This window comes from Desmodus rotundus, chromosome 10 (genome assembly GCF_022682495.2).
Source record: "Desmodus rotundus isolate HL8 chromosome 10, HLdesRot8A.1, whole genome shotgun sequence".
Lineage (NCBI taxonomy): Eukaryota > Metazoa > Chordata > Mammalia > Chiroptera > Phyllostomidae > Desmodus > Desmodus rotundus.
In genome coordinates, this window is record NC_071396.1 from 79,528,127 (window position 1) to 79,551,422 (window position 23,296).

Sequence of the window (23,296 nt, forward strand, 5' to 3'; positions counted from 1 at the left end):
CGTGGAGGGTGCTTCAGGGAGATGTTTTTATGTCAGCACTTTAACTATGTGGTATGACATGGCAATTTCTCCTCCACTGGCTACTTATCGTTTCAGAATTCTTCAGTTTGCATAAACACACAGTTTTCAGTGCAGTGTATACAATGAAATCTAAGGTATTTTTGAAGTAATGTGGCACAGCTGTGTTGTTATTCATTCTCTAGCTAAATTCGACTGGCTGGCAAATGAAGTTTGTTGAAAAATGAACTCTTCAGGACTTATTTTAATGAATAGCCCATGTGTAAGTCTTCCATTTTGTGGATGGAAAGATGTATCTAAGATACTTTACTTCACTCAATAATAAATATTGTTCTGAAACCGTAAACCCAGAGAAAATTGGGTATTTTTTTTAAAAGAGAATTCATTAGCATAGTTCAGAGAGCCAGGTCTTCAGGAAAGTGGTTTTAAAAAAGCAAACATGCCAGAGATGGATTGTCTGGGAGGCTGAAGCAGAAAATTGATAGCTTAGAACTAGAAAATGAATAAATATGAGACTTCGTTGATACCAACCTGGGCCATTTGGGCATAAAATGTGATTATTTTACTTATTTTTTCATCAGAGCCCTGGGATTTGTATTGGGCTGGATGTAGGTCACAGGTCTGGGTTCAAGTCTCAACTCTGCTATCTGTTAGCTAACCGGTGAATTTGGCCAAGTCACATATTCAGGGCAGTGGAAAATGCTTAGGCTTTGCTATCACACAGACTTGCTCCAGGGGTGCACTTGTCAATATTTAACAAGGGGCTCCCTGGGAACCAACCAATCAAGCAACCAAGCAACCAACCCGCCCTGGTTTGTACTGCTTGCTAATTTCCATGGTGTAAATGCTCACACCACCACCAATTTGAAGCTACCTACATGACCTCACTGAATGCGGAGGTGGGAAGAGAGACACACAAGCTGTTCTCTTCAGATCTCTCCCCAGATACTACGAGCTGGCTTCACTAAGCCGTTGCCTAGATTCCATTGATGGCTCCACCAGTTAGTACATGGGGCACATGGCAAGCTACTTAACTTCCCCACTTCCTAATTTTTAAAATGTTGACTCTACCTCTTTGATAAAAAAGGGTGTTGGCCCTTCATCTCTTCCTTCCTATTATTGCCTGGGGTCATCTTAAACCACAAATCACACAGAACTGAGACATAAAATAGAAAGAACTTTAGTCTTCGATCATGTGGAGAGCTATTGTGACCATGCACCAGCTACTAGGACTTTTATATGTGAGGGAGAAAAAACTTCTGTATCATTTTGAAAAAACACCAAACCTTCCAACTTGGTTCTGAGGGTAAAGTAGAAGGTACTGAGGATGGAGTCTGAAGATTACGTCTGTCTGTCTCTCCTCCAGTTCACAGATGAACTCTCTGAAAGAACAAGTCTGCATTTGTTTTATTCCCCCTCACTCAACCCATTGCTATCTGGGTTTCACGTCCAGAACCCCTAAAACAGAGTTTCTCTGTAATGACCAACAGCAGACTCCAAAGGCCATTTTCAGTTCTTATTTTATTTGATTGCTCTGTGGCATGGGGCATGCTTGACCAGTCCCTCCTCCTTCTGACTGTCTTCCTCTGTGGCATTCAGAGACAGACTGCTGCTGATTCTCACAGGACATCTTTGATGTTTCCCAGCTCTCAACTCCGGTTTCCCATACTGTTGTTCGTTACTGGTGGGGATTTTCCAATAACTCACCCTGGCCTTTTTTCACACCCCTGATTCCTTTAGGGCAAGCTCATTCATAACCACAACTTCAATTCTTGTCTAGTCATCGATGATGTAAAAGGCAAGCCAGCATCCCAGTTGTCTCTGGAGTTCCAGGCTTGTAATGACTACTGCTTATTTGACATACTTGACTTAGCCACCTCCATATCCCATAGGTCACATTATAATCAACATAGATATGACTCAGTTTATCATCCCCCCCCAGACCTGCCCCTCCTCCTGTGTTCCCCACACAGAATGCACAGTTCATTTCATTTCTTAGGCTGGAAACATGGGAATCATCCATCTTCCTTTATCCCCCATATCCACTCAAACAGGCCAATTCTATCTTGTAAATCTATCCGCATCCCATTCCTTAGCTTCCTTTCTAAAGCCACTGTCTTAGAAAAGACCCCTCAGACTCTCCTCCTTAGATAATTAAAGTGATATACCAACTGATTTCCCTGTCTCCAGTCAATTCCCCTTCCAACCCATACTTCCTCTGGGAAGATTTTCATAAAATGCAAATAGATCATGTTATCCTTTGCATTCATTTCATTAGCTTCCAAATTCTACTGCATAAAGTCCAAACTCCATGGAAGGGCATAATGGTCCTTGCTGGTTCTGGTTCACGCCTACTTTTCTGGCTACATCTCCTGCTTCTTATATAATTATGGCTATATTCCAGTATTGTTAACCACTAACCTTTCCCTCAATAGGCCATGCTTTTTCTCATCTCTGTCTCTCTGGTGGCCAGTCCTTTTCCTTTTTCTTTCTTCAAGGATCCACTCAAGTCTACCCTCTTCCATGTAGCCTTCCTGGAAATCCTCATAACTTGTACTTAATTCTCTGAAAGTTATTTTTCACACTATTTTCTAACCATCTGTACTTTTCTCCCCCAGCCAAAATTGAATGAAGGATGGACGTCAATACCATATCTTATTTACCATTGCATCTTCAATATCAAGCACAAAGCCTGGACCATGAAAATGTTTAGCAAATTCAATGTATGAACTTACAATGCCTCCTCAGATTCCCTCTGTGACCCCTTTGTGGTGCCAAATGAGATGGGGTCAAGACAAGAGTATTTTTTAAATGAGAGATAATTGACATATAACATTATTATATTCAGATGTACACCGAAATGATTCAACACTTGTATATATCTAGTTAACATCCATTATGTCACAGTTACAGTTTTTTTCTTGTCATAACTTTTAAGATCTATTCTCTGATCAATTTTCAAATATGCAATATAGTACTATTGAGAAACAAGAGCTTTTTGTATGCTATAAACAAGTTAGGGTGATAGGAACTTTCAAACTTGATTCTAACTGGAATCGTGATTCTCACTGTAAGAACAAAACATGTAGAATATTACAAAGTACTAATGTCCAAAAAATGATGGGGCTTTTCAAGAATGATAGTTTATTTTGATATATTTCTTGCAACCTAATTGGCCTGCTAATTTCATATGTTTAGTGTTGTCACCACTAATTAAAACAATGTAATGAAGTCTTTTCTTGTTTGTTTTGTTGGGTTTTGATAGTGTATAGAAACCATTGCAAAACAGCACTACAAAAATAGTAATAGCATGGAGAAAAATTATGCTAAATCTGCATCTACTTGAGAATCAGCACTCAGTAAATGAGTAACATATAAGAAAGAGAACATGCTATTCTCGCACAGGTGGATGAATTTATTCATTGTCTGTTTAACTTTTTTTAACCCTAATGACTGCATGTTCTATGTATGTTAAATGCTTGAAAATGGAGGCGATGTTGTTGTTTTAGAACATTTAAAAGAAGTGAAAAGCCCAGTCAAAAAGCAAGCAGAATGGGACTGAGCTTGCAAAGCAGATGTTCCACCATTTGCTGAATTTCCAATAATAAATTTCACCTTTTGGGTTGAGGCAAAAATAACATTGTTCTTCTTTACCAGTAACTTCTTACCAATTATGTAAATGAATAAAAATCTCTAACTTTAGGGATGCTCTAATGTCAGAAATTAAAAGTATGCAACTTCCTTTAAAAATACTCATTGTCATCTCTACTGATAACCCTACTTTCTGGTCCACTAGGACTATTCTTTACTTAATACTTAAGGGGTTTTGAAAATGTTGTTCTTCTTGGAAAAACTGGAACAATATATATTTAACAGATGGTGTGTTTTAGACAATAATTTATGAAGCACCTTTCTCTGTGAGAATTCTTCTTTGTATTTTATGTTGTGTTGCTTTTTAATATCAAGAATTCCTTGTTCCAAACAGGGGTCTTTCTTCTGATAAGATAAAAAAGACTTCAAACTCAGTGGAGCTTTTATGGAAATAGATTTTTTATGGTAAAACCTATGGAATAGAGCTGGCCATTTTTTCCTATTTTTCTGGTGAAGAAATTGGGTCTTTAAAAAAATCAAGGGCAAATAGATAATTGATGATATTGGAAACTTGCCTCCTGATATTTTGTCTATTTATCATTATACCATCATATATTTTTAATATTCTTTATAAACCTGAAGAACCAAATTTTGTTGTATGATTTGATAGGGGTTTCCAAGGTCAGTGTCAAGAGGCATGTGCTTTGGATTGTTTTTCAAAAATGGCTGTGCTTACCATAGCTTTTCAAAAAATGATATGAGGTTGTGCATATTCTCTTGTGAATTACTCCTAGTTTATCAAAAATTGCCTCATGTTTGAAACTACAGCCAGGGTATAAACTGCTTTCTCCCCAAAAGAAGCTAAATAAACTATAGGACAAGCTTAATCCCAATTAGCTACCTGCTCTACTGAGCAACTCAGTCCAAACTAATTAAGCTCAAACTTGGGAACATGATTCATTTGATTATATAATGAAATGTGAGCAACTGAGAGGGTGTGTGTGTGTCTGTATGGTGATCCACGCATACATAGTAGAGTTATTTCAATAAAGTAATAAAGGTAAAGAGAATCAGAGACACAAAACTGGAAACAACTTTAGAAATGATCCAACAAAACTCTTCATGGATCTCTTGTTAACGTCCCTTACAGGTAATGGCCTAACTTCCATTTGGTTCTGCTAACATAATAATCTCGTTCTTTCAAGTCCTGGACAGGTTTCCTTGTTAGGAAGTTTTTTCTTATCCTGAGCAAAAACCTAACCTCTGTATCATTCGTCTTAGTGCAAGATTCTTTAAACAACAATTTAACCAGCCTTAACCAACCAAAACATCAGGGTCCTGGGAGTCCCTGTTTTAATGAGGAATATTTTTGTCTACAATATTTTTCTAAAGTCTTTGTTTTCAATAATAAGTAGTGCAATAGGATGGGGCAGAACGAAAGGGCCAGGACCTAATGCTGATCTCCCATAACTGGGAGACAGACTCACTGTAAAGGAGAGGCTGTGATTGTCTAATGGAGCAGGTGGGCCATAGGATCTGAGCAGAGTGAACAACAACTAATACAAAGAAGTCCAGACAGGAAGTCAGAGCAGAAATGCCCTGACGTTCTTCGTATCTTACAGTTTTACCTGAAGATGCACATATGCAGACTAGCATCAGACGCTGATCGTGGTGACATCGATGACTACATTGGCAAAGGTTATTCCCAACTTTGAGAGCTCGCACTCTTTTTACAAATACAGATTTCCTCATGGCAGGATGAGTGCTCTTTGAAATGACAAGGAGCCTACAAATTTTCTGTAATAATTTGAGCTCTGTCCATTAGTTATCGTTGACTTCACTTTCTCATAAAAATCAGACAGATTAACAAGCTGTGAGTCAGGTGGGGCACATTAGCTCTCTTAATAAAGGGAGTTTCCTTATAACCCTGATGGCTAGTGTTCCCTGTCAAAGATGCTGTTGCCTTCACTTTTTCCCACCTGTTGAAAAACATTTTACTAAGCAAGACTAACCAATAACACACACACAATAACACAGTGATTAGTACTTCGATTAGAAAGAAAGGTTGGGATGGTGGGACCCTGGAAAGAGTGAATGAACAAACCTGAGGTCATGTCCAGTCTCTGTCTCTATGAGCCCTTTGTGTCGCCCTGGCAATGCAGAATATTAGAATCCAGGAAATGCAGGAAACTTAAAGAGGCATCTGGTTTAACACCGACCAATTTAGTTTTCCCCCCCGAACTATAAAGCTTCTTTCATTAAAGAGGACAGCACCTACAGGATCACAGCAATTGCATATTATAAACAGTATAAATACTTTTGCCTCAAGATGCAATAATGAAGTAACTACTTTTGTGAGGAGACCAGATACTTTCTTGCCTTCACTTTTTTTTTTATATTCATGATCAGGCTTTTAAAAATACACAGAGGGAATGTGAACAATAGCAGTTAAGAGGGAAGTCAGGCAGGTAATAAGTTGACAAGTTGTCTGATATGAATGCAAAGATTGGGAAGAAGAAAAGAGACAGGGTCGTAGGCTATTTATACCCTTTAGATCAATATTGATTTTTGTCTTCCACGGACTCCACCGACTGTTTGGAAACACACGCAGTGCCTGTTACCAGACAAGAACTAAAGCTGAAAGAAGAGGGTGGTTCAGAGCAACATGTCTTAACGTTGGCAGCGCTCACTGATCACAGAATAATGGGTGGGCGGGGACTTGGGAAGGGCGGCGGGCATAGGTACAGAGGTCACACTAGAATTTCGTATGATTATTGGCAGTTTCTGGGCACCGGGAGCTGGAAGACTGCTCCTATGCAAAGGTTTACTTGATAAATGAAAAATCTATCTTATGTCATGATTTTAAGCCAAAGGCCATTTAATGAAAATATGGAAATGTGGAAACTTATTTTTGTATTAGTTAGCAAATACTGACCCTACACCTACGCACACTGGCACTGTGCCCAGCCCCGTTCAGTTTTGGATACGTATCGGGATTTCGGAATGAAATAATTCTTAAAATTCATCCAAAATAGGAAGATTCTTCTCAGTTAGGTTGTCGACACTGTCCTGAAAAACAACTACATACACGGCTTTAAGAAAAATAACTGAAATTCACAGGTGTTTGAGGAAATAAAATGGTTGTCAATCATTATGACCTCCATATTTTAAACTGGTGGTTGTAAGACTTACCTTTTAATAGATAATCATGCAAAAATAAATACCATTCTATTTCATTTTTCAATAGAATGATAGAATGGAAAGGAAAGGATTGCTGTGAAAGTGAAAAAGCTAAATCTATTAATTTATTTTAATTCATTTAGTATCAGTCACTTCAAGGACCATAAACTATTACTTTGAATACTAAACTGCAAACAGATTTTTTTTTGTATAGGAAATAGAACTGAAGTCAATTAGTCAAAATCTTACCTGAAGTTGCTTTTTGTTCTCTTTTCTTCTCCACTCTCCCTGAAATGAGAAGTGGCAGGTCAGTTGCACTGTGGGGCCATGAGAAAATGATGTAACTCAGATGAAGGCCTAGTTTAAGGCAATTTCCAAATATAATCACTACTTCCACCATGTCCAGCATGCTGCCAGAGATGATTAGGCACCGTCAAATGGGATAGAGAGATGTTCTCAAATCAATTTGTGGAAGTCAAAAATACGAGTATGCATTCAATATGCTGTTAGGTTGTTTTTTTTTTTTTTAAATCTTATTAGTAAGAGTCACTTACCCAACAATAAACCTACAACTTGCAAATCCCCATCGAATTACCAGTGGGGGGTGGGGAACATCTGGATAAAATAAGACCATGGCCTCTTACAACCTACTAGGGATGATGAAGGACGGTCAATAGAACATGAAAGGAGATGTGCCGTAAAAGGAACAGAATGATTCATGACAGGAGAAGATAAAGTTATTATTTTAAGAAATGAAGAAGTACCCATAAAGTGATGGAGAGAGTGGTACTTGACTTAGACCTGGATAGATACATGTGAATTGAGAGATTTGAAATAGGAAAAGGATTCATTCTTGGCAAAGGAAATAATATGGGCTGTGCAGGACAAGGTTATTTGAACAAGAAGTGTCATGTTTTGAATTTACTTTAGGAACTTGGACATTAGTAGCTTTGCATAAGAGGAGAGCTCTCCTAAAGGTTGGGCAAGAGGTACAGACTTACCACGGCAGTGGGGATGCAGAGGAGGGAAGTGGTGGATGCAAGAGATGGCAGGAAGGCAGAACCTATAGGGATTAACAAAATGTTAAGTGCAAGGGAGAAGGAAAGCTCAAGATGAATGGTTATCTAGGTGACTTTGGGCATAGTGATGTAATTCGGGGAAATGGTGACAGGTGATGGGAGCGTGGGAATGACAGCTTGGGTGAAAGATCACAACTGAAATTACAGATGCTGAACGTGTCCATCTTGAGAAGATGGCTGGAGCTGAGGTGAGGGAAGGGAACATAAAGGCAGACAGCACAGAGGGCTAGGCTGAGGAAAGTGGCCAGGAAAACAAAAATGCTGCTTATGTTTGTAACTTAGGACCATGAGAAGACAGAAGAAGAAGAAGAAGCAGAGATCCATGGAGATCAACAGAGTGCCTAGCTGTGTACCACAGATAAAGATTTAGGAAGTATAAGGGGTTATCAATAGCATCCGATGCTGCCAAGGTCACATGGGTGCTGCTAGATTGTGAGGGAGGGAGCAGATTTAGCAGAGAAGGGGCGGAGAACACAAGAGAGGGTGTGAGTGTCTGAAGAGAAGTGGGTAATGAGGAAGATGAGGCTGAGGAAATGGCTCCTCGTTCATGAAATCTGGCAGCATGCAAATGAGTGAGATGGACAGTGGCTTGAGTAGGAGTAAAATCAAGGTTTCTGCTAGGCTACGGGGCACTGCGGCACACGTGTAGGTTTAGACAAGAAACTCTGCGCCAGGCCCATGGTGTGTGTAAACACCCTGTTGAGGTGAGAGCCTTGGTTTTGTGATGGGAAGCGAGGGCCACCCTTCTAGTCATCACATTCTTGTCAGCTACTCACAGGTGAAGCTAGTGACTGAGAGTTTATGCAAGCTGCGGGTGATGCATGTCAACTTTAAGTTTTTTACCAGCTCTCTATGTCTTCGATAAAGACATAAATATATAAGGCGGAGAACATACAATCTTTCCCTTGTGCAGCAGCCAAAAGTGTGGAATTCATTTAACTGGCATCTTGATTAATGGCACATTCCATTCAGTTGGGTGATTTCCAGAGGACTTGTTGGATGCAGTTTATTTCAATGATTCAAACAGATAAATGGCATGAATGGTCCATTTAAAGATTTCATTCATTACCAAGTGTGATGGGGTACCTCCTTCTTTAAGTTTTTTTTTTTTTTAATTGGGAAAGCCAGGGTTTACTGTTTGATTACATATTTTTTATACTAGAGGCCTCAAACATTTTATGAATTTTAAAAAATGTTATTCAAGTCCTGAGTTATAAAACACTAAAAGAAAAAATATCCCTTTGGAGAGTCTTTAACTTGTGCAAGGATGAGTCATAAGCCCTGAAAGTACACAGTGAATGTATTGGACCTGAGGTAGTCAGACCTCAAAGTGACTCCTCCTCCTGGTGTTGATTCCCTCTTTCTGGCACCCATCCGTGTTCTTGTGTAACCAATAGGATTTGGTAGAGATGATAATGTGTGACTTCAGAGGAGGGGCCTTAAGAACCATTGTGCCTTCTGTTTTGCTCTCTTGGATCACTCCCTTTGAGGGAAGCCAGATTATATGTCATGAGGACACTCAAGTGGCTCTGTGGAGAGGCCCTCGTGGCCAGTGAGGAACGAAGGCTCCCTGCCGGTGGGCATCACCCTGACAGGAGCATATGCGGCCCATCCCCCAGCATCAGCCGGACCCTCAGATGGCTGCAGCCGCACTCTCCCCTCCACGGCAACTGCTTGAAGACCCTGACCCAGAGCCACCTGGTTGGCCACTTCAGAGCTCCCTGCAGACACTGTGTGAGATGACAAATGCTCACTGCTGTCTTCAGCCACTAAGTTTTGGATAAATTATTCCAGGAATAGATAATTTGTACTTACTGGATAACTTTATTATGAAAGTTTGGGTTAATTTCCCACTTACATATAATACAACTTCAGTGGTGCTAGTTGCGTCAAATCAATTGGTCTCCCTGACTTTCTCCTCTGTAATGTGGGGAATCAGACTTACTTATCTGGAATGTTGTGAGGATTAAACAATTCCATGGGAAAAATAATTCCGTGAATAATTCCAAGAACCAGAAAGAAATGAAGGAAACTCACACAAAATATTGGGGTTTGATGTTTCAGAAGGGAGGCTGGAAGGCATTGCTGAAAATGTTTCACCCCCCACCCCCGGAACTGGGACCTCAAACAGTTCTCTGTGTTATATGAATGGGCCCTGTAAACTATAGAGGGCTATATAAATATTTATTAGTTTTATTGTTACTGGTTTTGTTATAGGAATCGAGTTAGATTTCTATCCTCAGTTACGTATACACACTAAACTTTAAATTAGAAAAATGAAAACTAGATTAAATAAACTATTAGAATGATCAAAGAACACAGTTTCCACTGTTTAACTGGATGAGCCTGTAGGTTTCTTTTCTGGTCTCTTTATCTTGCTCTCAGTGTCCACCCTCATGGAAAGAGAGGATTCAGACTGGAAATCTCCATCTGCATGGTCGACTGCACTACAACACACGTCCTTAACTTAAGTCATTAGATCCCCTACGAAACTGCTGGTCTTGAGAGTCAGCCTCCGGTCCTCAGGCACCCAATAATGAAACCTAAGAGCCATTAGCTCCTCCCTTCCATTCAACCTCCATTTCTAATCTGACCCTCAGACCGTTAAATTCCCCCTATAGGACCTTTCAGATCTATCTTTTCCTGTGTCACTGCCATGGTCCTAGGTCATGAATTTGATATTTCTTCCCGGGATTATTTTCTACAGGCTCCTAACTGATTTCACTGGTTTTAGGGATGGCTTTTCCATCCTTGCCATCTGATCTCTACTACAGATGAGAACCCATATTCTCTAATAGAAAATTTATGACCCTGGCAAATTTGGCCATGACTTATCCACTTTCTGTTGCCATCCCTCAGGCACCATACAGAGAACACTTACCAATTATGCCAGGAATCAGACCTCCCACCCCAACTCCCTGTTCTACTGTTTCTGCTTCCTGCAATGTTCTGTCATGTGGGTCTGGCTACCAAAATTTTACTCATCGTTTAGAGCTGAGCTCAGAAGCTTTTGCATTGTGTCACCTCCCTTAACTCCCTACTCCTTGCAAAATTAATCACCCTTCTGTGCTCCTAAAGCCCTTTATGTATACCTTTATCATGGTACTAACTCCAGAGTTTGGTGCATGAGAAGCAGATCTGTTTCTGCAGCTGGACTGTTGCCTCGTTAAGGGAGAGGGACCCTGTGCTCCTCCTGGTGCCTTGAACACACAGATGCTTGGGGTGGAGGACACGCAGGAAGTTATGTAATATCCCAGCCCTCTGCACAATGCTAGGGAACATAAGTAGGTTTTAGTACCGCTACTGCAGAGAGCAGGTACGATCAAAAACAGAGCTTTTACCAGGCATTTACATCACAACTGATAACCTAGAAAATTATTATACTAGAAGAGTGGGTGATGAAATAACAAGGAGGTTTTCTGAGTAATGAACATGCATTTGTGCCCTAGCGGGGCTTTATTTTAGCACAGCTTCTAGTTTAAACACAAAACATTAAAGAGTAGCTTGCAATTTACTTCTGTTTAAACCTGGATGCAGCACTCAACCTGTGAGGAATAAAATGGAGCATAATCTCATAAAAATGGAATTTGCAGGGTAAAACTTTTCTTTAGAGAAAATGTCTTTAATTGCACATTAAAATTCCACAGCTCAGGACTATTTATTTATACAAACTGAGTCCTGATAGTTTGAAAAGCTATTTTAGACTCGAGCTTGTTGATATTGTTCCGTGGAGAAACATTAAATATATATCAAATTTAAAGCACATTTCAGTAGTTCAGTATAGAAGTAGCTCCTTCATCACAGCGATTATTTCTGATCTTTTAAAGCCACAGGAACACAAATGGCAATCCAATGTAACTTACCAATAATGAGTGGGGAGGAGGATTTGCAACACAATTCAGGATCTTACATCACTTCTAATAAAAAGAAAATTTTGTGTATGTATGTATTTATATATTCATATATACATGCAGTGTGTATACACATGCATGCGTATGTGTGTATGTGTATGCATATTTATGCACATACATCTACTTGCATTACATGTATGCAATATATGATATATACTGCATTTTTATACTCAGATATAGTCTTGTCTCAAAAATATACTCTCCCTTCCACCCGCTTCTGTCTTTGTACAATAGAGGATGCCACGGAATCTATCAAATTTTCCTCAATGCACTACCAGTTTCTCTGTAGCCAATTCTGAGTTTGCATTCACTTGCAGGCATTTTATTTGCTCTGCTCTGAGAGGTATTATTAATCACATCCCGTTGCTAGGATACCTGAGAATGTTCATTTATGTCCGATGTTTCTCTGGCAAAATGTACTATAAGGAAGGCATAGAATCATGACAAGGGAAATTACTGCGCACATGCTGCTTCTTTTTAAAAGGCAGTGGTGGGGCGGGGGTGGGGGGGGGCGGGTAACATAACTACCAGATAATATAATGCAAACTCCCATGAATTTTTTTATGTTGTTTTTGTTTCAACCAGATTTGAATGGAAAAACGCTGGCAATATTTTTGGACAATGAGAATCTGCAGTATTTCTATACTTCCGAGTCAACTAGGAAAAGTGGAAGAAGGTAGGGTTTTAATTCTGTTTCCTTATAGGGACTTATAGTCCCTAGGTTTTGAGAGCCACATGAATAAATTATTTTGTTAAATATATCTCAGCAGACCTTTTAGAGCTATTTATTTTTTACCAAATTATTTGTTTCAATGAATAAACTGCTTATTTTAACTGTCAAATACCTAACTGCTATGTTTCAGGAGTAGAATGCCAAAGAAACATCTTCAGACTCAGAATTTTCCTTTGGCACTTCAGTATTTAGTTAGTGCCTACTATGGGTTGGGCGCTCTACTGACACCTAAGTATCATTTAATTTAATCTTCACAATAACTCCATGGAGTAGAAGATAATGACTTCCAGGTCTAGTGGGGAAAATGGCTTGGGAGTTCTTTCTAACAGGCACACGGTCCAGTTGGTGGTTGGGAGGACTGAACCATGAACCCAGAGATTGTTGCCTTTTCTGAGCTTGCTGGCTGTGGTGACTGAGGGTAGTTCTGCACAGTGAACAGCTCAGGTTTGCAGCTGTGCGGCTTCATGAGGGATATTGGGCACGTCATTTAACCTCTCTAAACTTTACTTGTATTTATCCTAAAACGGGGATAATACCAGTTCCTACACCATGAGGTCATTGTAAGGGTTAAATAAAATGATGTGTTCAGTCACAATCCTAAATGTTTTGAGTGCATGATGCAATCGTGTTTATAATGTTCTCATCTCAGCCCTGGGACTTAGCTACACAGTGAGTTGCCAGGGGCTTCTCGCTATGAACTTTCCATGTCAGGCGGTGCCTAGTAACATAGGATAATTACTAATATCCTCAAGGTCAATGACTTTATGTGCACTAATATTGTAAAGTTCAGTCTTTGAGAAATTCTTATTGTCTTTATCATCACTTCTCTCTCTTGCCTTTCCATAGAATCTCTAAGTGGTGTTCCATTCCAGTGAAGTCCTTTCTTCTCCACCTCATGTTGTAACTTTTTCCAAATACAAATTAGTTTGATAAAACACAAATTGGCATGGCAGTTTCTCCCTTTCTGAGCCAAGACGACACAGTGTAGGACCCAGCGTGTGTGGTCCAACCCCCGTGCCCGCCTTGCAGTGGGCAGCAGCTGTGGGGCTGCCAACAGTCTGATACAGTCTAAACAGGAAGGGAGAGCTGTCCCAGAAATCAGAAGACATTGCCACAAGTTGCTCCTTGCAACAAATAGTAGGGCCTTGAACAAGTAACGTGACTTTCCAAGGTGCAATGTTCTCTTCACTTAGATAGGTAAAAACTACCTTTTAATAATACCCAAAACACCTGTATAAACTTGGATGTGTGAGGATTTTAAGTACTGTACTGTAGGGCAGGAACAGAGAAGCTTCACTCGGCCAATTTAAAGACCAACTAGTCTTAAGTAATCCCCGTAAATGTAAAAACTGCATAGTTTCTGTTTGGTCAATAGTATGAAAAAAGGCAGAGGAGTTTATGTGATTATTGGTGGCTGGATTTATGCCGATGTTGACACGGCACGGGCCTCAGCAGACGCTGCAGGATGAGCCTCTCTCTGCCCTCCTGCAAGTTCAGATAGACTCCACTTGCTCTTCTATCAGTTTCTATTTGGTTACTTGGTATGTTGCTAGGATGTTTAGGCAAGGACAGCCATCATGATCACACGGCATGCTGTGAGCTCCCGACTGTGTGTACTGAGCTACGGAAACATACCCACACACATAGATCTGGGCCTCTGCAGTTGCCCATCTGCCTTGGCAGGGCTGGCACTCCATCTGCACTCCCAGCCCTGGGGTCTGCCACCCGTCCCAGTGTGTAGGAAGCCCGAGGAGAACAATGCTCAGAGATTGTTCCTGGGCTGACCCCTCGGCAAAGGGACAGTAAAATCAGAATGACACACGACAGTTTCATGTTGTCTTGGATATTCTCAAGTACGGAGTTTCTTCCCTCCTAGATCCCCCTAACAGGCTCAGAATTAACATGACAAGCAACAGTTCCTCTGACCCCCCCAACAGTGACTGGTGTGAGTTAAATTGGAGAGTAAACCTTTTGATATTCAGCACCTCCTTCTGAGGCAGTCACTTGTTGGCAGAGAAGTGCTTTGGAAGACCTTTAGATGACGAAGTCAGATTGGAAAAAACAAACAGATAAACAAACAACCCCCCCCTAAAAAAACTAACAACAACCACTGTCAGATCTTAAACACCTGTGAAAATAAGAACGCTAGTTTTACTAATGTATGCTTCAGCTACTGACCAAAATAGGGATGTGTGTATTGGTAGTTTCCTTTGAATAATAATGTTTCTAGTAAGTTAGGTATGAATAATTTTAAATGACATAATATTCTAAATTTCCTTATAATGTTCATTATATAAAAGAAACAGGAATAAATTATTTTGTACAATAAAGAATCTTTTCATAATATCTTCATTCACTCCTGTGCTAGAATAAAAATGAGTTTGTTAAGAAGTGGAGTCAAATTCCCTTCCTGTCGGATATGCCCAGGCCTCAGTAAATTGCTTAACTCCCAGGATAGGTTAGAAATGCCAGTTTTTAGGGGCCTTGAGAATCAGGCAGCTTCCATTTCCTGAGTCTCTTGAGACCTGCTCTGAGAGAAGCCAGCCACAATGTAAGAAGTCAGACTGCCCCGAGACCTCCATGCTGTGAGGACGCCCAAGCTAGCCACACATGGAGGCCACATGGAAAGAGCTGCCTGAACCTTCCGTGACCAGCAACCAGCTGCTCCAGCCGCCCCAGCCCAGGTTCCCAATGTGCGTGAGTGAAGAAACCATCCTGGAAGCGGGCCTTCCAGCTCTAGTCACCTCAGTGGACAACGTGGATGAGAGACAAACTGCCCAGGTTAACCCGTCTCCAATTCCTGACCCACAAAACTGCGAGCAAAGCAGATGTTTGTTTTATACCATTAAGTTTTTCGTGCTTTGTTCCACAGCAGTTGATAGTAAAAACGACTCCTGGCGATAGTGAGAATATTTATTGATTTGTCTATCAATATGTACTAGTATATATTAATATCTTTCCCCTAAAGCAGGATTATGTAGATTCCTTCTTTCCTAAAATGTTCTGTTCAACTATACCCATAAATATGTTCTAATACCCAGCATTTTAGCATTTAAACCTATTCCTTTTCATGAAAATAATAAAATGTGCTATTTTGAGCTTTGTGGTTAATCTCCGTACAATCTATATAGACTGATAGGTATTTTGGCTTTATAAAAGTATTACAATATTACCCTATGTCCAGGTTATCAATCAAAAGTAAAGTGGAGACTTACCAGTTATGTAGCAGTTTGGAATTTATAAACCATCGAGGGGGGCACCCATTTGAAACAACATTTAAATATTGACCCAGACTTTAAATTTATTATTTATGGTTAGAATTCCATAGAAACTCTCTGATCTGAAACACTGAAAAGATTCAACAGCAACTTCTGCTAAATAATTAAAAATTATTATCCCTAAGAAGATTTACTTTGAAAGGACTAATTAGTAGAATCTATATTGAATGAAGAGCATTAATATTATTTAGGATTACATTTTGTATGAAGCCAACAAGGGGCAACATTTCACTTAGAAAGGTAATGATATGAGTCCCATCAGAGTCTGTGCTTGTGAAGTTAGTTTGTTCACTTTAAATAGCATTTTATTTGGCTAACAGACACACAGTTCTGCCCAGCTTTTCCTCTGGAGAGAAGGACCACAATTCATTGCTTTCTCTGCCACTCTCTTAATCATCACCTTATTAGCTTGTGGAGAAAGCTGGTGGAAGTCAGAGGTGAGCTTAATTTTCTTCTTTGAGATGTCAGCATAGTTTTCATTCATGCAGGTCCCAAGTTTTTCCTTCTGTATTTTTAAAAAATTCCCAACCTACTCATCTTTTCCTTCACATTCACCCACATCAAAGGGTTGGGCCTTAGACATTCAGGGAAGCTCACATTTCATGGACTGAGAGAAAAAAAAATAAGGAAAGTGTGCTTAGGTTAGTGGATATTGATTTACTGCTTTCAGAGGTAGCAGTGTACTTTGTGATCTTATAATACTACCTCCTGTAAACCTGGTTGACTACCAACATTTACTAGAAAAGTTGTTAATTACCTACTGCCTTTAATGTGTAGGAGAGGCTCACCAACACTTGGCTACTTAGGAGAAAGCAAAAGAGAGCAAACGCTATTGAGTCCCTGATACATGACAGATGGAAAGCTAGGCATTTTATGTCTGCAACGCTACCGTAAAGAGTAAACAAGCAACTCCCAGTCAAGGGAAGAGCTGTAAAGAAGAGGCTGCAGACTGGCTCAATGGACGTGGCCAGGGACTAGAAAAGGGCCTTTACCTAATAATGGAGACAGAGTGGAGACACTCCAGGAGGCAAGAGAAACAAATATCATCTGAACACCTAAGGCAATAAGCAATTTCCTGGCAAAAATCTTCTATTGGTGTTCAGTGTGAGATGCTGATTTCATAAAAAGCAAGCCAGATGCAGACACTGTACAGGGGGCAGGTCCTTCGGACGCAGTCCACCTGGAAGGACGGGAAGTGGAGCACAGGAAGGGAGTGGGAACACTGAGGAGTATCCCAACTGTCTATGGCTACTGGAAGCTTAGGTTTTACACTAGACTAGCATCTGGCATTCCCAGGGGAGGGGAGTAACTTTGTAGCTTTATTGACTATGGCAGATATGGCTGAGTGCCTCCCCTGAAGGCGTTTCTCCTCTTGTTCCGTACTGGCACCCAGTCCTCCTTCCTCCTGTCACAGGACGCGGATGGAACATGACTGATGTACACTAATCATCATGAGCTCATTCCTCTTGCCTTAGGTGGCTGTTTCACATTTCTAGCCAAAGACACCTACGATGAGTTCCATTGAAGAATTTCATTAACATGTTTTCCATGCCAATAAAAAGGGACAGATGGGAGAGAATATCTCTGTTTCTTTCAGTGGGTGTTGTCACAACCTGGTGTGATGCGGGGAACATGAGGTCAAAATCAACAACACATTGCAAGGAAAACCAAAGGGAGTACACCGCAGGGCGATGTCACTGAGGCTCTGAACACGCAGCACAGAGCCACCTCACCTCAGGATGCCTTGGTATGGGCTGTCTCATACTTCTCTGTTTAAGTTAGAGGTTTTAGCTACTTGCAGCTGAAAGCATCTACATTTTACACAGGGCAACCACAAAATATTATTCTATGTTAAGCCAACTTTTAATGCTAAATTATTATTTACCTAAATATTCTATGCTAAATAAACCAGAAAAAAAGCTTGGTGGAAAGAGCATTGCCTTAAAGATAGTCCCAGGAATTGTGGGGCTGGGGCTATTCCCCAGCCAGGAGCTGCACGTTCGACGGCCCACTCTCGTCCTCTTCCAGACTCATCACCTCCCCGTAGGATGAGAAGGGCCAAGATGCTTGCTCACTGAGTCCATGCTTTAGCTTGACCATGCACTGAGTACCTGAGGTGTCACAATCCCCTGGCCAAATATCCCTGAGGCCCTGCCGGATCTGTATGAGCCTCCTTCCCAAATCAGATCTCGGGGCCGGGGCAGGGGGGCCCAGACTGGCTCATTGGTGCTCCACTGGTGCAACACGGCAGGGTGTTTAAAGGATGCCTGGGGCTTTGATGTGTGTACAGATGGGTCCCTCACCATGCTGCAGGGGTTGAGATGGAGGGATGGTGATGGAGAGAGAAAGAAGAGGGGCCTATACTGGTTCTCTTGCCCCAGGCCCGGCAATTAGAAGGGCAGGTCTATTATGACTCAAACACCAAGGGTAGTTCCTGTTACAATGCATGGAAATGATGAGAACCCACACATTGCCTCACTGAATTCTCATAACTGTCCAAGGGAACAAAGAGGGAGATTTTTGCCCACAGTTTATAGATGAGGAAATAACAGAGGCTCAGGTAAACTTGCCCAAGATTGCCCAGTAAGTGTTAAATCCTGGATTTGAATCGAGGACTTGAAAAGATCACACTGTTTACCACACATGCTCTCTCAGATTTTCCATGGCAGTTTAGCTTCCGTATGAGATTGTGAAGAAGGTTAAGGGGTTAACCTCCCCCCCCCCGAAAGAAAAAAACCCCCACAAACACAGACAACAGCATAGGGATTACCAGAGGGGAGGAGGAGGAGGGAGGTAGGAGAGGGTAAAGGGGGACACATGGTGAGGGAAGGACACTTGACTTTGGGTGGTGAACACACAGTACAATGCACAGATGATGTGTTATAGAATCGCACACCTGAAACCTATGTAGTTTTATTAGTGTCACTCCACTAAGTTCAATGCAAAATCCTTTTTATTCGTGTAGACTCTAGTTTCCTATCTCAAAAACACTTGGCAATGCTCACTCTAAGAGGATAAAATAGAAATAAATAAAATTCAATCAAATCTCTTTATAAATAAACTTAAAAATATATTTGTATATTAAAAACTGAAAGAGTTATCTATAAATACTATCCTGGTATAAAGTAAATAAAGTGGGGCAGGGTTAGCCTTTCCTCCTTGCATCATATTATGGGATGTACTGTCATTTGTACAAAATGTTTTCTGAAGTCTTTCGGAAATGGGTCAGTTCTATTCTTTTTCCTTTGTTGTGCAAAATATGTAAGTTTGTTTCCATAAAATTATCTGAACTAGTTGCTTCAATAGCCCCAATCCGTCATTTTGATTTTAAATTCCTCAATACACTATCTGCTACAGATATAAAAAAGAAAAAGTTGCAAGGAGATTTGCATATTATGTTTCCTTTTTAAAAAGTGGTGCTTTTATCCACCAGTTGAACCGATTACATTTAAATCTAGGTGAGGGCGGTGGCGTGGAGGTCAGCAGGGCTGCAGACCTGCAGAGCATTGCTTTCCATCCTTCCTGAGGTGGCTCTGGAGGGAAGAGACGCCGATGTCACCTGTGTACAGTCCACTTATATTCCCAGGGACACCAAAGAGAGTTCTCCCGGAACCCTGACTATCCATGAGATGTACTTTGATATATATATATATATCAAAGTACATATATATATATATATGTATATATATATGTATATATATATACGTATATATATATATAAGTATATATATAAAACTCTGTTGTCACACTGCCAAATATTTGGGGGGAAAAATCAAGCCTGAGCACTAATAGGCAGGCTGATCTTGGTTCTAGAGAATTTGGGTAGAAATCCTGGAAATGGGACAATAGGTATACATAGAAAAGAGTCATTTCACAGGGGGAAGAAAAATGTTATAAAATCCAGATCACACACGCATGACAGCTAAGCCTTACAGTGAAGAAAAACATAAATGCAGGTTGTGAGCTCGGCCATCGTTTTCACAGAATCCGCATGATGGGGCCAGGCTGCTGTCGCTGTTTTCCAAGGACACCCACCCATCTGGATGCCACCATGGATAATGCAGGTACAGCACTGTGTTCCCTGAGATTCGGAGCAGTGACATTTTGACGCATTTGAGCTTTAAGCAAAATGGCAAAAAGCTAGCTTGAACTCAAGATAGTTCAAATCTAGATGTTGTCCTTGGCATCCAAATGATGCCCCATGGATGGGTGAACTATTCCTCTAAAGGAATGTGGTTTGTGCATATTTTTACTTTTTGCCATTTCATAAACATCTGACAGAATTGCTTGAGACACCATAAACATTTGAAAGTGGTGTGGCAGGTAGAGGTTTCTTCTGTTAAACCCGTCACGCCTCCACTGGTGACATGCACTTTCACTCTCCGGCTAGTCCCCAGAGCTCTCACTTAATCCCACGTTCAATGGGACACTGCTTGGGGTGAGGGTGGCCCTCACGGGCACCTGCTTCGCTCTGCAATGTGCACACAATTTGAAAGAGATTGCCAGCCGCTCGGGGCAGGAGGGGAAGAGGCCAGACCTCCTGGGCTATTTGTCATTTCAAACATTTTAAACATTGCTCACCACTTCCTTTGCAGGGCACCTGGGGCTATGTATCCCCTGGCAAGATGTTTGGTTCTGGTGCATACAAATAAGGGCTTTAGTGTATGAACTCCAAGGGAGAGAGAGAAGAGTCACCACCTAGAGCTTTTCTTCCTGTGTTTAAGGGACTGCTCTTCAATAAACATTTTAATATTTCACCTTTAAGGCTGGATAATTTCATAAGAAGGAATTAAATATTAATACATACATATTAAGGAAGTTTGTTAGGTAATGAACATCTCACAGCCGGCTACATTTAGTCTGTCTTTGGTAGGCTTTTATAGGAATGCAAGAGTCTTTGGGGTATTTTTTTTTTAATTCTGAAAAAACCATGAAGTTTAGGACTGATTTTTGTCATTCTGGTATCTTTCATAGCCACTGTGTGAAAATAAATATGTATGAAAGAGCCTAATGTAACAAGACAGTTTGTTATTCAAAACAAAACAAGGGGTAGCTACTTTTTGCCTTCTGGGAAGTGGCAGAAAGTCATCTCTAAGGAAATGGTTCTTTAGGAAAATTTCCTGGTGCCTTAAAGATCCATTCTGGTTGTGCAAATAAGACCCCTGGGATAGTTCAGTTGAAAGAATGTGAAGAAAAGAAGAAGTGGATTTTCTGTAATGAAATAAGATAATTGTGGAGTTGTTTACTATTTTTTTTTTTGAGAGGGTAAATGACCCTGAGAAAAGAAAAGGAGTCAATGGCCTGAAAGGGAGGGGCGCAGTGAAACAAGCATACAGTGATCAGTTGGAACTTCAGGAAGAATTCGACCAATAAGCAAGTCCCTTTTAAGGAAACAGCCAATAAGTCATTGGAACGTAGTAACTACTTTTAATATTAAGTTGTTTCCAATTCTGACCTGTGCTGAACTCCACTCTATTAACCCCCCACATCAATGAAATAATAGTGCTCCTTGGGGTGGTGAAAGCTTACGAACCATATTTGGACTGGTACAGGCTGGGAGAGTGTTTTGTTCTAGGAGATAAACGATGGAGGAGGATCAAGAATTTGGAATGAGTAGAAAACTAAATAGATGATGACCAAAGTAAATTATAAGCTCCCTGGGGGAGGGGATGAAGGTCACTGGACTTTACATAGGATGAAGGAATAGTCCATTTATTTGGATATTAAAATAATGGGTGACTCAAGAGGGTAGAAGACGTATTGGCTTTGGGTACCAAAATTAAAAACAAGAGAATATTGTAAGATAACTATTATTCACTCGCATCTTTTGAGTATCATTTGTTAGGAGTTCAGTGGCAAAGTAGAGGGAGAGCCTGCATTGGATCCTCACTCTTCTGCTTAATAACTATGTGATCTGGAACAATTGCTTTTCTCTCTGTATTTGCATCTCATGGTCAAGATGGAAGAATTAATAGTGAACTACTAAAGTTATTATAAAAATGAACAATGTTGAGTATTGTACTCTCAATAATTGCCAAATATGAAATCATAGCTTTCAAGCCACAGTAAAATAAAAATCAGTATGATTCTTGAAACCTATCAGGATCACACTATTCCCCAAATACCTAAATTATTCACATACCTCCTATTCATTATTTCATGAAGTGCCTTAACGAATTGGTGATATTTTATATACAATTACATGTAAATCTAGTTTTTTGATTAATTATGTCTCATTATATATTCCAAAGTATTTGAATATCTTAGGTATTTATTTGGTTATTAAAAAGATAATTAAAGTAATTTCTTAAAAATTAACTGAATAGGTCTTATTAAACTTTGTAACTTTGTAAATATCATGACTTCCAGGAAATTACCATATTCAGCAAATATCTTCAAGTCTTTCTAGTGATATTTCTAACCAAGCCTTACATTTCTGTTTCATGTGTATGATCTCATTTGGTCTTGATCCATCTGATTCTATTATTTTTATTAAGACAGAATATTTCACATTAAAAGCACTAAATTTAAGTAGTAATGACCCAATTTTCTAAATGCCTTCTTGAAGGTACAGTGGTACCATTTGTTGTTGTACCACCCAATTAATACTTTCGTAGTTACACCAAAGTTCTGAATTCATATACCACCTGGGGGAAGGCCTGTAGTTGGGTATTTGTCTGGTAAACTGTACTGACACCTTACTACAACACACTTTTTTTTTTGAAATCCATTCCATTCAATTTTGTTTAGAAGATTAAACATCTCTTTGGAGAGCAAAATACCTAGATCAAAACTGACATTGGATTAAATTTACAGGGCACTGCTTTCTGGTTTGGTGGTTATGCTGTAATAATGCTTTGTGGCAGCAACGGCACACTGCTGCCTGACATTTTCCTTCTCTTTAGAAGTTTAAAAAGAAAGACAGAAGGAAAAGGAAAGGGAAATAAAAGACTTTCCTGTAATAGGGTCAAAGGGATTCAACCACTAACTCAATTCTTTCCATTTCAGTGGGGAGATGGTGCCCAAGATACTCCTTTTTCATTTGTCTGTTTTTGTGAAGAACTGGATTGTTCTGAGTGTTTCCAGTCCTGCTCCCTATCTCCATTTTTCTGTAGGCCCTTTGTAGAAGTGGAATTTCAAAAGGAGTGGTTAAACTTACAGTTTTGGAATGTTAGATCCTGTGATTCAACATTGTGGAATGTTAAATCCTGTGAATTTTGGAATGTTAAATCTAATATACTTAGATTGCTGATCCATTTGATCAGCTCCTATGGGAGCTGCCTATCCAAGTTTTAGTTTGTTAAGTCCCTTGGCCCCGTGGTCATTCCACTGCAGCAACACTCGGGCGTGGTCTGGGCACTGAACGTAAGCCGTGAAAAAAATAACCTGTGAGAAAGCGAGCAAGTTATAACCATCGCATATTATATAACTTTGGCATTACTCTTTTTAAATGACCATTTTCCCTCTCTCCCCCACAAAGGAGACTCAATATTTCCTTCTCCAACT

The 23,296-nt window shown here is 40.2% G+C and overlaps 1 protein-coding gene across 7 annotated transcripts in view; it reads right to left on the reverse strand.

The window, feature by feature from the left end:
- The window catches only part of CHST9 (carbohydrate sulfotransferase 9), a 268,780-nt gene that overhangs the window by 156,164 nt on the left and 89,320 nt on the right, over positions 1 to 23,296 (reverse strand). For all 7 annotated transcript variants that reach the window (XM_053912210.2, XM_053912209.2, XM_024580660.3 and 4 more), the window contains one exon: positions 7,039 to 7,077. In XM_053912210.2, the coding sequence (XP_053768185.1) occupies positions 7,039 to 7,077 (39 nt within the window). The remainder of the gene's footprint in view (positions 1 to 7,038; positions 7,078 to 23,296) is intronic.